The following is a 15,113-nucleotide window of genomic DNA, read 5'->3' on the forward strand; positions in this document are numbered from 1 at the left end:
TTGTGCTTAGCAGGAGCAGCACCCGTCAGCTGGAATTAATGCCTTTAGGCGGATTTCATAGAGGATCTAGGGATTCATTACCACCTGAGAGACTAGAATATGCCTGGGTATTTTGCGACTCTCAAAACTCGTACTTTAGGTTGGCATAACTCGACGATGCCATATTCATAGTTAGTATAATGTTTAAAATCGTATTTATTAACGTCATCTAGGTCAGTTCAAACCTGATTATTTCTCTATGAGTCTGCCTTATCACGACTTGTTTTTGTGGTTGCTTGGGAACTCTTTTTTTTTTTTCAATTCGAAGTAACAAGGGTTAACCTTGAAAATGGGCGGGACCCCTTGCTTAATAGCACATGCTATAATAGGATTGGCCAATATAGCTACAAGAACAACTTCAGAGAAATTCTTTTAACCCTTGATGAAGAAGTTAAAAGGCTCTTGAAATACATTAACCTCGTCCTTCATCAGCCCCAATAAACATTGTAGCCTCCATATTAGATTGTAGGGTTCCTCTCATGTGTCGTGAAATACTCTCAATTCCCTTAATTGACAAATCCGATAGGTCTCCGTCCTCCCAGCCTTTATTCTGGATTGGGAAAGGGACGAGGCTAGATGATTTCCAAGACGCCGTATCTCCTCTTTTAGTAATCTGTAAAGTAAGAACTAGCAGTATCAGCCCCATCAGAACTTCTACATACTAACGGCAGTATGATCCATGGCCAGCTTACGCTGATGAATTGTTCAAATGTAATGGCATCGCCGGCGATCTAAGTGGCGTTGTGACCGTCCTCAATCGCGTATGTCATGCTCTCCGTGATATTGCGTACACAGTCTCTTCAATACTAAGAAAATTCATTAAACCCCTACCAAAGTCCTGCTTGTCAGAGGACGAGAAAATCCCAGCGAGATAGGCTCCAATACGGTTATAATCGGTTGGATTTATGGTGAAAATGCTGTTCTGCTGTGTGTTTTCCTGGTTAGACGCAGTAGTGAATTTTAAGAGACATCTCACATTCTCATTGCCGGTGATGGATTCGACATAGTTAAGCGGAAGTTCATCGAATACTCCCAAAGACATGGTGCCGTTCTCCACCGCGAGAGTTTCTATATCTCTGGACGGACCATTCAATCTTATACTCCGTTATTTCCGGGTGTTCCATGCCATACTTGAGCAGATTGGCGGTTGCAAAGTGACGACGGTACTACCGCGCATGCCATCTAAATAACAATCATCAACAGAAAGAGATTCTTGCGCAGTTGAATTAAAACTCGGGTTATATCCACCACCAGAACTCTCATGACTCGCTGTTTGGATAATAAAGCCGTCATATAATTAGTGACATGACCGGCCAGCACTCGGGAGCCTGAACTATTTCCTCCTATATACTTTAGAGAGACTCGTATTGGTAGATATGTTCGTATTTGTGGATGAATGCGATGAAGTATTACTTGCTGTCGCGGTAGCCACGTCTGGTTGTTGGTATGCGTTAGAGATATGTGGAATATCAAGGCTAGGCACGGTAAGCGCGACTCTCTTCGACTCGGGACCTGGTTCGACGATGGTACAATTTATATGTATAGGAGTTGGATCCGTCGCCCAAGGACCATGCTGCAACGAACTTCGAGGACTGTCATCGAAACTGAGAGTAGGTAGAGATTCGTATCTGCTGTTACTCGGAGTATCGTCCGGTGACATTTTTACTGCTAGTAATGGGGGAGAAGATAGTTTACGTGATACTTACTGGGCTTACTTTAGATACAACTGTCTAAGATGCGGTAGAGTTCAAGCACTACCTAGATAATAATATTTGTGCTCGAAAAAAAGCCGGGCGGGAAATAGTGGCAAGATTACACAAGTACTTCAAAGTGATCGTTTTAGTGTGCATACTTCCAAGCTTCTTAAGTTTCACCAAGTTTACATTGGTTGATTTAAGGAACGATATCGCTACATGAGAAGCTGACTATCTAACGGAATGCACTGGTGTCCCTAGCTGAACCTGTAATAGCTACCTACCTACCTATACTTATCATGATTCCTTAGGCTTAACATACCTACTGAAGATAGGGGACTGTAGTTACTGTTTCTGAAATAGTAGTGATGATATAAGCAACACCATGTTAAGTAGACGAAAAATAATATACATCACTGTAAAAAGTCTTGATAAAAATGAAAAGGGGTAATTAATGAGACTTAGTATAAAAATACAAAACGTACAACACCAGGTATTCGCTGGTCGTCACCGACCCAACTACTAATCCGGCGGTATCTAGCTTGTCTACGGGGAGAGCGGACGGGATCCCGAATTTTCCAGATCCTATGGTCGTACGTGGGAGTCGAGGTGTTTTGTTGTTTTATATGCCACATATTTGTTGCTGGGTTTCTGTCTAGACTTCTTGAAGACTACATAAACATGGCTAACTTTCTAGCAACTAGCTTAAAAACATCCTAAAATTATTGATATTGCTATACATTTTAGTAACCTGTGCGTATCTAAAATTAGTGGCTATCAAATAGAATTGTGCAAATATAGCAATTCTATCGTGGGGTGACACATGTATTATTATTATCGGCGTCTCTTAATATTTAGGTGACTTTAGCTTACCTTCACCAACTATATAGCATATATCTATACTCTTATACACCTGCACTTATATAAAGTTGCTAACCCTACCTAAAGCAAGTATCTAAATTATTTCTTAATAGACATAAAAGGGGTTCATGTTTCTTATGACATGCCTCGTTAGCTGCATAATTAAATGGGTTATTGTTGGGAAGGAGCTGCCCACTTCAGGTATCGTGAAACGGAGGGGCACACTTACCTCAGGTACCTATGCATTGTACATACGTCCTCGGCTTCACCGCAATCTTAAATTCTCCTCATTACACATCACATCTTCCTATTTAGACCTATTCAGATAGATATCGTAGCTTCACCTCTGGTCATTCTTGTTACTGTTTTACCTGCTGCGCAGTCACCTAATTCTGACAACTCATTTATTTAAGCTTCTCTGATTCGCTTGCAGTCAGCCCGCTGCTGTGGCTCAATTCTCAATTGGCTGAATTCTTCCTTTACCCTTATCTCATAAGCTCATCTGAATCCTTGGGATTTCTGTAGGATGCCGTGTTCAGTCGCAGCGAGTGAACCCTCAACTTAACCATCCCATCCACTTGTTGCTCGTGGTTTCGCATCACCCCACGGTGTCCACCGAGGGTCTTGGCCTAGGAATCAACTAACCTTCGGTATTCCGATCGTTGCTCGTGTTGCTGAGAGAAAGTGACCAACTTACCAGCTTACCAGCTTACCAGCTTACCAGCTTACCAGCTTACCAGCTTACCAGCTTGCCAGCTTGCCTCGGAGACGTTGAGAGGAGCACGATTCAATTGTGGTGCCAGTATCAACCCCGGTTTTTTTTCTCTGGTCACGGGACAAAATCAAATTGATGCTGCTAGGCTAAAAATCAGTACCAAACGAAGCGAGGTATTGGGTCTAGGCTTGGTTTCCTGCAGGGGTGGATCTCCATGATATCATCGCATCCGTCGCAAGCGACCTAGGTGATCTACAGGTGGTGCTCATATACGGCCCGGTTACCAATAAATTCAAGCTTGTCTGCGTTATTATTTGCCCGTTGAACCCAATCATCGCGAGGCCGGTCGTTTTTGCAGGGTACTGGGCAGTACCTGATCGCGCGACGTCTGCAGCCTGGGGAACGGGGAACGGGGTCGCCCTTGTGCCTTGATGACGATTCTCCTCCGAGTCTCCAGACTATCACGTTTAACCCCACTAAAGCCCCGCGAAACTCGCCGTGGCTTTCATATTGTCCCAGTACATTAAAGCCTGGCGCTTCAGCGCCAGAGCTGAAGATGATCCCTCGTCCATCTGCGTTGCTGCATCGCATAACGATAACACGAACGATAACACGAACGGTAACATAAACGATAACATAAACGATAACAATCTAAAGGACAAGAAGGCCCGACAGCAAGACGATAAGGCGGAGATTCGGCCTTCTGTTACATCCATCCGCATATTCTTCTCACTGTTCATTCTGATCCTTGTGCTGGTAAGTGGAATTTTTCCCCATAGACCCACGGCTTGGTATACATAGTAGATAAAATACCTACTTATGTGGTGCCCACGGCCCCTATTACTTAACCTAGTACACACTACGTGGTACTACCTACGTCCTAGGTACTATTATATACTATTATACGTATCATATGCGCTCGGCCCCGCATCGAAGCATTTTGACGCAATTGGGGTTCTCTTTGGGGTTCTCTTTGCTAATTGCCCCTCCAACTTATAGGTCGCGCAACTTTTCCTCATGAACGTCAAATTTCAATACCCGCGTATCCTCACATCACCCCCTTTCTCTCGTATTATCTCGTCTCCTCCCGCCGTTGCAATCCAAGAGCCCGTGTGCGAGTCTCCTCAACCGTTTCCTACTACCCCGCCCGTATCTCGCGCACGCACAATGGCGCTCGCACAAGAGACGAAGCGCATCACCGCGCAGTTTGAGTACACAGACGAAGATGTGAACAAAGGCGTCAAGGAGTTCCTTCGGCAAATGGGTACGACCGTGTATTAATCATGTTCGAGAATTTAGCTAACATAATCGTAGTCGAGGGGTTAGAACACGACGGCACGAGTTTGAGCCAAATACCTACATACGTCACTGGCGTTCCCAATGGCACTGAAAAGGTATGTCCGGTATCCTCAGCGTCGCTACTCATTCGCTTACATGAGAAAGGGACTATACCTAGCTGTCGACCTAGGAGGCACGAATTTCCGAGTCTGTTCCATTCATTTGAACGGCGACACCACCTTCAACCTGACATACAGCAAAGTAGCAATCCCGAAGGAATTAATGGTCGCAGAGCAAGCTGGCGACCTGTTCTCATTCTTAGCTAAGCAGATCGAGCTATTTCTCAGAACTCACCATGAAGACCATTTCGAAGCTCACGTGCGCCGGCGGCAGACGGTGAGCACCCCGGAAGGTTACCGGGATGAGCAGATATTTCGACTTGGCTTTACTTTTAGCTTCCCAGTTCAGCAGTATGGAATTAACAAGGGAACTCTTATGAGGTGGACCAAGGGTTTTGACATCCCGGATGCTATTGGCAAAGACGTATGCGCCTTGCTCCAGCAGGAGATTGACAAGCTTCGCCTCCCTGTCAAAGTGGCTGCTCTGGTGAATGATACTGTTGGCACGCTTATGGCTCGCTCTTACACTTCTCCGGGTAAAACACCTACTCTTCTCGGCGCCATCTTCGGAACTGGAACCAATGGTGCCTACGTGGAAAAGCTTTCCAACATTAAGAAGCCTGTCGAGGGCGACTACGACAAGTCGACGGGTCTGATGGTCATAAATACTGAGTGGGGCTCCTTCGACAACCAGATGAACACATTGCCGAATACTTCGTACGACATAGAATTGGACAAGAAGAGCGTGAATCCGGGCATCCAGATGTTTGAGAAGCGGGTATCCGGCATGTTCTTAGGCGAGATCGTCCGTCTGGTAATTGTCGATATGCTCAAGAGACCCGAGATCTCGTTGTTCCGTGATGATAATTCTAGTCAGAACGATTGGAAGTCCACCACTACGATAGGCCCCGATTCTGGAGTGTTCAAACAATGGGGCCTTGACAGCTCGATAATGTCCATTGCCGCAGCTGATAACACACCGGATTGTTCATCCCTTCGTCAAGAACTCGAAAAACAATTGCAAATATATGCTGCCTCGCTTGAAGATGCTTTGGCATTCAAAAACGTAGCATATGCTGTTGGACGTCGGGCGGCGCGGCTCTCTGCCGTCGCTCTTGGTGCGATTGTCCTACAGAGTGGTGAGTTGAACAAGTCGACGGATGAACCGATCGACATCGGCGTTGACGGTAGTCTCGTTGAGCATTACCCCTTCTTCCGGGACATGATCTACGAGGCGCTCGCTGCGATTGAAGGTATTGGTCCGGAGGGAGCAAAGCGGATCCGCATCGGAATCGCTAAGGACGGCAGCGGTGTCGGCGCAGCTTTGATCGCACTTGTTGCTGCGAGTATGGAAAAGAAGGGTATTGTGGATTACTTGAATTACATTAAGAATGGTGTAGCTGAGAGGGTCGTGAACACGATCCCGGAGGCCGGAGAGTCGACAACGATAGCATGACGAACACGACTTCTAATACGAAGAAAATGAATGTTTATATACCTACAATCATGACCTAATGCAATAAATATTATGAAAGTTATATGCTGCGTCCTATGCTGTGTTGATAATTGCTAGGAGATGCTTAGATAGGGCAATGTAGCCTTGTGAAGTATTCGGGTGAATTTTGGCCATACAAGAAATAAGCTCTTATGTGATACCCCTATTAGTGTATTATCTATACCTGGCCCTGTAATATGAGACTCAATAACAAATAAGTCCATCACGTATTTTACTAGATAACACCATCAATTTTTAAGGGGTTATGAACATGTATAGACAGCCTCGAGGCCTGGATTCTTATCATTTTCTTCCCCTCTATATATCAAGATGGGCTCTAAAAGTTGCCGCGACTCAATTCGACTCAACTCCGTCACGCAACAAATCCTAAATAATCTTTCTATCCAGATCACACAAATATACTATGCATAGATTACCGGCTCCTTTGCCTTGCCTTTTCAAACCTTTCCATGCTTGTCCATTGCAGTCTTGCGTACGTAGACAGCAAACTTACATCGCATATATAACCGTCAAACTCATTACTCGTTTCCTCTCTAGTTAGTTGATAGTAGGATCTTTCATATCCCTTGATAAAACTCGTAGGACCCCGGATTATCTTTTAAAGCCTCGTCTTGAGGGCAGGTAGATATCTATCTACTTGCCGAAGGCAGCAGCAGGGTACGCGCGGTCCTTCTTCTTCCGCGGCGCCGTAGAGCTACTCCGCGAACTTGCGTTACTAGCTGGACCGCTGGCCGCAGCACGCGAGGCGTGCATGTCTGCTGGCAAGTCGTTCCACTCCGTCTCCGGCCGCGCGTTCTGGAATGACAACCCTCCGGCACCAGGACTGCGGTTCGGCGAGGGCCCGTTGCTCCTCGGCGGTGCTGAGAGTGTACCCGCCCCCGAAGTAGCTGCTAGAGTCGGCGGCGTCGGAGCCTGCTGGCTTAGAAGATTGGCTGCTGCGGCTGTGGTACTCGGCGGAATCGTTGTTGCCACTCCCGTACTGCTCGATGCTGCTGCACCGTTCAATCCCAGGGCCGAGATAACGGGGCCGATACTACGCCTCACGATCCAGGCACTGTCGGGTCGCAGCTTGAAGTAGTAACCGTTTACCTGGCCGTGCTTGGTAAAGCCGCGCGCAAGGTACCAGCGCAAACCGTCCTCGTTATCAGTCCACACGTGCGCGTACACCTCATCACAGGTGAAGGGGCTCGTGGCCGCGGCCCGCACCACATCGTCTAGCAGCGCCGCAGCGAGCCCTAGCTGCCGGTACGGCGAGAGTAGGACTAAAGATTGGATGTACAGCGCGTTGGGTTGGGAGGAAGGGGTCATGGGTTGCGACAGAGACTTCCTCGAGGACGAGGACGTGAACGGGGACGGCTCGGGCCGGCAGACTAGACCCCCGATGACTTTGGGAGTGCCATTGGAGTCGGACGGGTCAGACCAGAGAACTACGCGGCTGAATGCGCCGGAGGAGAGCGGGTCGGAGAGACGCGCGTAGAAGGAATCGGGGTAGTTGACAGGTAGGAGGAGAGAGGTTATGCGTCGTAGAGCAGGGACGTGTTCGGGTAGAATTGGTGAGATAGTCGCTTGAGGGTGAAGGGACGACGGTCTCGTTAGTGGTGCGGTCGTAAGGACTGGCGACAGCGGTGATCTCGGGCCATTCTGTTCAGTTGTTGGAGAGGAGGCGGCGGCTACCGACGGCGGCGATGGAGGAACAGGAGGTGCTGCCTGTGCCCGGGAGATGGCGGGGGGCTGAACGTATGATGGCGTCTTGGGCTGGAAGAAATTCCGGATTGAAGATTGCCCATTGGCGTTAGTGGAGGGAAGAGACATGTTTATTCCAAGTTAAATATCCGATACTACCGTTGTCAGCTGAGAGGGAAAGAAGTTATTGCCATGGCACGAGACCGTAAACATGAAATTGGCGAGTTCCAATACGAAAGAAAAGACGGGATGCTAATGGCGGCTTAGGCGAGACCGCGTTAAGTGCCTTACGGACCTCGGGCTCGCGCGGCGCATGCAAATTAGAGGTAGGGATTACCTAACGAAAAGGAAAAAAAAAAAAACAATAGCTTAGCAATTATCGATAGCTCCACAGGGGACAGCTTACACTTTATTTTAGGTACTGCTGTAAGACGCTATTATTCTTGATTTACAGGTGATTAGGTGGCTTATTAGGAGGAAAGGAAGAAGTTTGTGATCTTGTCATAGTTGTTATTAGCAATTATAGATCAAAGGATATGTATGTAATAGTCTATGTCCTTTCTTATATTCTGAACCTAATTTATTAGAGTTCCTATGTACCCATCAACCTTAATATTATACGTTGAGGTACTCAATGTACAAATTCAGGTACTGCATGGTATTACGTAGCGCACCTTAAAAGATCCGGGACACTTCTGCCCACTAATGCATGGGGATTCCAGTTAGTTGATTCGCTATCGCGGCTAGTTTGTACTACACTGTCAGGCTTACGGGTCAAAAATTCAGCCTCCGGTTAGGTACAGATAGTTAATACTAATTAACTATCTGGAAGGGACGCTCGCCTGGATCCTTCTCCCCGTCTGCGCGCCTGAAAGAGATTAACGATAAAGGAAAAGAAAAAGAGGATTCCTCAAAAATAAAGCTACTACATAAGCATCACCGGTATTCTTAACACCGACAGACAGCAATCGCAATTGAGAACGTTCCTGGCCTGCTGAATTAATAAAACAAACGCCAAAACCTCCAAAACTTTAGGGGGTTGTATTCTGGTATTCTGGTATTCTCGAGGTGGATACCATTTACTTGAACTTTTCCCCTACTTTTAATATTTCCGATCCAAACGCCAGCATTTCCATTTATCCCTCCTTTGGACTCCTTTGGAGTTTGGTTTCGCGTAATTTGTCAGCCCTTGGGATCTCCTTCATTCCTAGCCAAAGTCGTCAATACCTTTGATATATTTCGACGTCGGCATACGGCCACACTGAGTGTTCGCCATGGCTTCATTCAATACCGGCAAGGCTGGAGTTATTAAAGCTCCAGAAGGTGCCGGGAGAATGGACCAGCTTGTGAGTTGGCAGTTTACATTTTTATAACATCTCCGAACATAACTATTGTTACAACCCAAGCTATATGAATGCGGCTAACTATGTCGTATTATAGGCGCATGCTATTCTTGACGATCTACTCTACAACATCGTGCACGATTTATTAATGCAGACGCATCGAGAGGAGAAGATCGCTCGCGCCTCAACCGCTGCCATTCGCGTCGAGAAGCTAGCCGCTGATACATCAGATTCCTCCGCCCCCGACGCTCGACCAGACGTCAAGGTCGAAACAGACGCGGCTGTTTACGACGAAGGGAAGGTGTTATTGAAGGGGAACCCGCTAGCTACCACCAAGGACATTGTCTGCCCAAGATGTCACCTCCCAAGATTATTATATCCTACAGACGGCAAAGGAGCGAGGAAACCCGACCCGAGCATAATCTACTGCAAGAAACACCCGTACATTGACAAGCCCGGCTACGACATCTACGGTCAAACATGGGTTGCACAAGGCCCAGGGAGGGGGAAGAAAAAGAAGGACATGGAGAAGAAGCTAGAGCAAAACTCAGACTCGCAGACGCCAGTTCCAGAAGGAGGAACGGGTGGAGGCGCTGCCTCACGGCCCCCAAATATGCTCTCATTCCCGTCGGCAACCTGCAGCAAGTGCAAGCGCTGCATCCTGGTCACCCGATTAAATAACCATATGGGTTCATGTATTGGAAATAGCGGGCGTAATGCTAGCCGTGCGGCCGCGCAGAAGATCAGCAATGGCAGCAACACGAACGGAAATGCCGACGGCACTCCGCCATCTAGTCAAAAGGGCACTCCTCACCCAAGCTCCAGGGCCGGCAGTCCCTATAAGAAGAGAGACAGTGACGAGATAGATGATGATGACGACACAGACAATGACTCGCACAAGAAGAAGAAATTGAAGCCCACGCCCGCGAATGCGGCCAACAAGAAACTGATTCTTAAGCAGAAGAACGCTTCTAGCAACAAGAAAGAAAAAGTTAAGACGAGCTCCTCACTGAGTGTAGAACAGAAGGTAGATGACGACGATGCGGAAGGGTCTACCGTAGAAGTTGCACCTAAGAAGAAGATGACGAAGGTGCCTAGTCCGGCTAAGAAGCTGAAATTAGGAGCGTCAAAACCGCTAATATCATCACCTATGTCAAAGAGCAATGGTAAGACTTCGGCTCCCAGCGGTGGAGGAGATGATGACCGCGAGTCTGAAAGCTCAGGAACATTATCATCCCCACCGGTTGTATAGTCGAGGGATGATTTCTCGTTGAGATATTAAACAAACCACGATACCCTCCACCATGAAACACTATAGACGTCAACTATCCATCGAGAATTCTGGGAATTCTCCGCCTGGCACCTTCACAGCTTTCTTGTACACTAGCCGCAGCACTGCATTCAAGGGGTTCCGGGGCTATATTGTCAGCGAGCATAGGGGCTGGGGTTAGGCAATGTTCTGCATCGGATCCAGATAGGGACATCTGGCGTGCATTATCATCATCATCATCAAACTGTATCTTTAGAGCGCTTCTTTTGCACATATGTAATACAAGCCGTCTAGCGGCTAGTGCGAGGGCTTACAGTTGACTCGTACATAGGTATATACCACGAATGTTATGTGATTTGGTATCTCTACGTCTAACCCGTGAAGCCTTTTCGAACTCCAAAACGCCAACTTATGCATATCATACATCCCCGTGACCATATTCTATATCCTCGCGATAAATGCGACTAGTATGATTTAAAGTCTGGTTACTAGACGGTTTCCTCATCATCAAGCACCCTCGCCCTGATAATCTTTACCTCCTCGACAGGCCTATCATCAGCACCCGTCTTCACCATACCCAAGCGCTTCAAAACAGCAAGTCCGCTCTTCACACGGCCGAAGATGGTATGCTTGCCGTCGAGCCACGGGGTCGGGGCCAGCGTCAGGAAGAACTGGGAGCCGTTGGTATCCTTGCCGGCGTTGGCCATGCTCAGGATTCCCGCGCCGGTGTGCCGCAGGTCAGGCGCGATCTCGTCCTCGAACTTCTCGCCGTAGATGGAGGTCCCGCCGCGGCCGGTGCCCGTCGGGTCGCCCGTCTGCGCCATGAAGTTCGGGATTATGCGGTGGAAGACGCAGTCGTCGTAGTAGCCGCGCTGCGCGAGGGTGCGGAAGTTGGTGCATGTTCGGGGGGCGTGGGTGCTGTAGAGCTCGAGGATTATGGTGCCCTGGGGAGGAGGAGGAGGTTAGTGGGAGAAGAGCATGTATGTACCGTAGGTAGGTAGATATAGATGTGAGTGAAGATGTGAGTATAGAAGTGTATACGTACCATGGAGGTCTCGAGGGCGACATTGGTAGTCATCTTGGGCGGCCGGGTGTGCGTGGTACAATATTAGCTCTAGATATATAATATCACAAGCTTCAGTGTCAATTGAAGCTATTTTGAAGCTCCAAAAGGTCGAGATTCTAATTTGGAGCTTTGGAGGGGCGGTACCTCGAGTATTCGATTGGCCGCTCCTGAGTCATGCAATTATCAGTATTTCTCAATACGGAAGGCAGCCACGGATTCTAGGCGCACGCAAAACTGCCTTACGAATAAGCCACATTTAGGTCATCCAGGTACGTAGATTCGAACGACCAGTTACCATCTTTGCGTCTTCCATAAACAACACCTTTATGAGCTAGAAGATACTTCGTTTGATTTTTTATTCTCCGACGTAAATATATCCTCATCATTGTGAATCTTTTCATTTTCATTTAGACACAAATCATGTGTACCTAATGCACCCAAGACCTACGCAGTTCTCCAGGTGAAGACCCTGGATGCCACATACGTTTTCACGGCTTCTCTTACACTCTCGCTCACCGGCTGCTAAAGGTTTCCGATAAATTATTGAAGCATAAAAAATCCGATATCTTACTTGGCCGTTGCTAGGATAACCCCGCCAAGTTTGGAAAGAGCAGAGCCAGTTTGAGGACCCAGGCTTCGTTTTATGCTGCATAAACAAAATTCATACAACAGCCTCTCTTTCACTTTAGGTGTCTTTGAACACAACCTTTCAAATCACAACTCCAGCTCATATTGCTTAGCCTCTATTTAGTCTCGGTACCAAGTAAAACATGGCTAGCGGCAATTCGACTCTTCTCGCGGCGAGCGAGATCTCGGCCGCAAACGTGACAGAGTCTCTAGCAGCCAATCAGACTCTTACGGAGAAACTTGCCAGCCTACCAGAAATTCTCTGGAACAATAGGGATTTTTTCCTCCTCGAGGGCCGCATCATCTTCACGGCAATGGCTTGCATTTACATCGGGTCTCAAGCCGCCCTTCGTCGCCCTCCGTCTGCAAATCCTGCCAAGAAGGGTAAGAAAGGAGGCCGGAGAGATCAAGATAAGGAAGACGAGCTTGTCCAAGGCCTTCTGCCTTCTGATGCCATTATGCTCCCTATCATGGCGGGAACTGTCCTCACAGGACTCTATTACTTAATCAAATGGCTTGATGACCCGGAGATCCTCAATAAGATATTGAGAGCATACTTCTCAATCATGTCCCTGGTCGCCATGGGGAAGCTCCTTGCTGACTCACTAAATTACATCACTGGATTTATCTTTCCTAACGTATGGCTTGCGAAGAATGGTAAGCTATACCATATCGACACCTCGAAAAAGGGCCAGTGGTCTATTAACGGGGACTCTGCCGAACAAGTATGGGATGACAAGAAGAAAAGTCCTCTTCCATATTGGTGGTCTGAGTTGAGTGTTTCCGATGCGACGAATAGTTTACTTTGGGAGATCCGTCGTCTACTTACGGAAGAATGGACTATTCGCCTCTCAATCCACGGCATTACGAACCAGAAATTTAAAATCAAGTTTAATGATATTATTGGCTTTGTCCTTGCCATCCAAGCGAACATAGTATACTATACGACGCAATCAACCTTCCTATCCAACCTTATGGGTTATTCCTTTTCTTACACCGGTATCATTTTGATGTCTCCAACCACGTTCGCCACTGGAACTGCTGTCCTTTTTGGGCTCTTTTTCTACGACATTTACATGGTTTTTTATACGTAAGTCTCTTGTGCTATCTCTTATGCTTATCATAATTCACTTCGCTTACATTTGAGTACAGCCCTTACATGGTGACTGTCGCTACCAAGCTTGACGTTCCTATCAAACTCGTCTTCGAAGGACCCTCTAAAGCTAGTATGCTCGGACTAGGTGACATTGTACTTCCCGGAATCTTCGTCGGGCTATGCCTGCGCTTTGATCTCTACATGTACTACTACCGGCAACAAAAGTTTGTCCCCGTGGAGTTAAAAAGTAAAGATGAGTCTTCAGGCCAAACCGTCACTAATACGGAGACACAACGCATGGTAGTCAAAGCGGACTACGTCAGTCCACAAGAGCAATGGGGAGATTGGTTCTGGAGTACAAAATTTGGCAAACTGTCAACAGATGCCACGCCCGCACTAAAAGCTGTGGTATTCCCTAAACCGTATTTCTACGCTGCTCTAATCGGATACCTGCTCGCTATGGTGGTGACTTTGGTTATGCTATTAGTCTACCGCCACGCACAGCCAGCATTGCTATACCTTGTTCCTGGCGTTGTTTTCGCCGCTTGGATTACGGGCCTATTCAGAGGAGAACTTCGCGAAATGTGGGGCTATACAGAGGATGGTAGTCTAGATACCGCAGATACGATAGTAGAAATTGATGGGGATGGAAACGTCATCAGTTTAGTTCAGAGCAAGGACGAGGCCAAGGATAAGAAGAAGCATGATAGCAAGAGTGACGACAAGGCAGAAGATAAGGCGGATACCAAAGCTAACGATGATGCTTCCCCTGATGTCAAGTCGACCAAGCAGAACACTCCCTCCAACAAAGAGGTTAGCGAGAAAGGCGAGCTTAAGGCTGGGAAGGATTCTAAGCCCGAAGCCAAGAAGAATAAGGGCTACCCTGTTTTCCTTTTCTCGATCGAGGTTCCAGCACCCAGCGAAATTGGCGATTCATAGAGGGACACAGATAGCATTCTATACAGACGTACCTCGGTAGTTATGGATGAAAATGCTACATAGCTACATGTGTGAAGTCCTAGCACCAAAATGATTAATTTAGCGTTTCCCAAACGGCTTGAAGTTAATCATGCCATCTGAGCATCATTCGATTAAATTTCTAAAAGCATAGCCCTAGATACTGACAGGAGTGAATTAGACCACGTAAACGAAACTATAGTTTATTAGCTAGAACTACAGTTACAATTATGGATGTGCAAATTCTAATTTTATTTCCTCGGGTGATTTTAACGATAAAGGTGACAGTTCATAACTATCATATTGATACATTGACAGAAGCTAAAGGGGGGTTTCTCTAGGTAACATAGAAGTAAAAGGCCCGTGTATGATTACTGCTAGGATATTTAGTTTAGTTACTTGATATTTAGGGTGGAAGTTACTATGAGTCAGTATGATGGTTTATTTATAGGCCTAATACGAAGAGTTGGTGTATAATATCGACTATAAACATACTATTTTCAAACTGTATTCATTCTAGTTGGATATAAACTTTAGGTAGCCATTTATAACTCTATAGACGAGTCCGAATACTTTATTCTACAGTACTATAGCATAACTTAGTAGACTCAACATAAGTTGCGATAAAAGATATGACTATACGTACCTAGGTACTAAATATGTGAGCCCGGGGTTCCTACCCATGAGCGGCGTCAGATAGTCTGGAAAGGGGCACGAGCTCATGAGTGTCCGTATAGCCGGATCTTTAACAAAAGTTTTAGGCATAAACTCGGGTGGCAATCCGGGCTAGGACAATGACTGGAGATTGACTCGGGACATATTCAGAGCTTTTAACCCAGCACGGTTTGT

General features: G+C 46.9%; 5 protein-coding genes across 5 annotated transcripts; 3 read left to right on the plus strand and 2 right to left on the minus strand.

The window, feature by feature from the left end:
* Positions 1-4,476: 4,476 nt before the first annotated feature.
* F4817DRAFT_356320 (uncharacterized protein) lies at positions 4,477-6,162 on the plus strand (the record flags this gene model as incomplete). Its single annotated transcript, XM_049305778.1, has 4 exons — positions 4,477-4,573; positions 4,624-4,703; positions 4,753-6,067; positions 6,107-6,162. 4 exons carry the CDS (start codon positions 4,477-4,479, stop codon positions 6,160-6,162), a joined length of 1,548 nt encoding a protein of 515 aa, XP_049162607.1.
* A 230-nt stretch (positions 6,163-6,392) lies between these two features.
* On the minus strand, positions 6,393-8,323 carry F4817DRAFT_326038 (acyl-CoA N-acyltransferase). The gene has a single exon (XM_049301843.1). It carries the CDS (start codon positions 8,032-8,034, stop codon positions 6,856-6,858), a length of 1,179 nt encoding a protein of 392 aa, XP_049162608.1. The 5' UTR covers positions 8,035-8,323; the 3' UTR covers positions 6,393-6,855.
* A 407-nt stretch (positions 8,324-8,730) lies between these two features.
* On the plus strand, positions 8,731-10,865 carry F4817DRAFT_326039 (uncharacterized protein). Its single transcript, XM_049301844.1, has 2 exons — positions 8,731-9,251; positions 9,346-10,865. The coding sequence occupies exons 1-2, from the start codon at positions 9,180-9,182 to the stop codon at positions 10,498-10,500; spliced, it is 1,227 nt and encodes a 408-aa protein (XP_049162609.1). The 5' UTR covers positions 8,731-9,179; the 3' UTR covers positions 10,501-10,865.
* Positions 10,866-10,899: 34 nt separating this feature from the next.
* On the minus strand, positions 10,900-11,695 carry F4817DRAFT_212177 (peptidyl-prolyl cis-trans isomerase-like 1). The gene is made up of 2 exons (XM_049298703.1): positions 11,564-11,695; positions 10,900-11,462 (listed from the first exon to the last, which is right to left on the minus strand). Exons 1-2 carry the CDS (start codon positions 11,594-11,596, stop codon positions 11,007-11,009), a joined length of 489 nt encoding a protein of 162 aa, XP_049162610.1. The 5' UTR covers positions 11,597-11,695; the 3' UTR covers positions 10,900-11,006.
* Positions 11,696-12,173: 478 nt separating this feature from the next.
* On the plus strand, positions 12,174-14,499 carry F4817DRAFT_212185 (signal peptide peptidase-domain-containing protein). The gene is made up of 2 exons (XM_049298704.1): positions 12,174-13,301; positions 13,364-14,499. Exons 1-2 carry the CDS (start codon positions 12,355-12,357, stop codon positions 14,244-14,246), a joined length of 1,830 nt encoding a protein of 609 aa, XP_049162611.1. The 5' UTR covers positions 12,174-12,354; the 3' UTR covers positions 14,247-14,499.
* Positions 14,500-15,113: the final 614 nt, after the last annotated feature.

Source organism: Daldinia loculata, assembly GCF_022478755.1.
Source record: "Daldinia loculata strain CBS 113971 unplaced genomic scaffold F4817scaffold_5, whole genome shotgun sequence".
NCBI classification, from domain to species: domain Eukaryota; kingdom Fungi; phylum Ascomycota; class Sordariomycetes; order Xylariales; family Hypoxylaceae; genus Daldinia; species Daldinia loculata.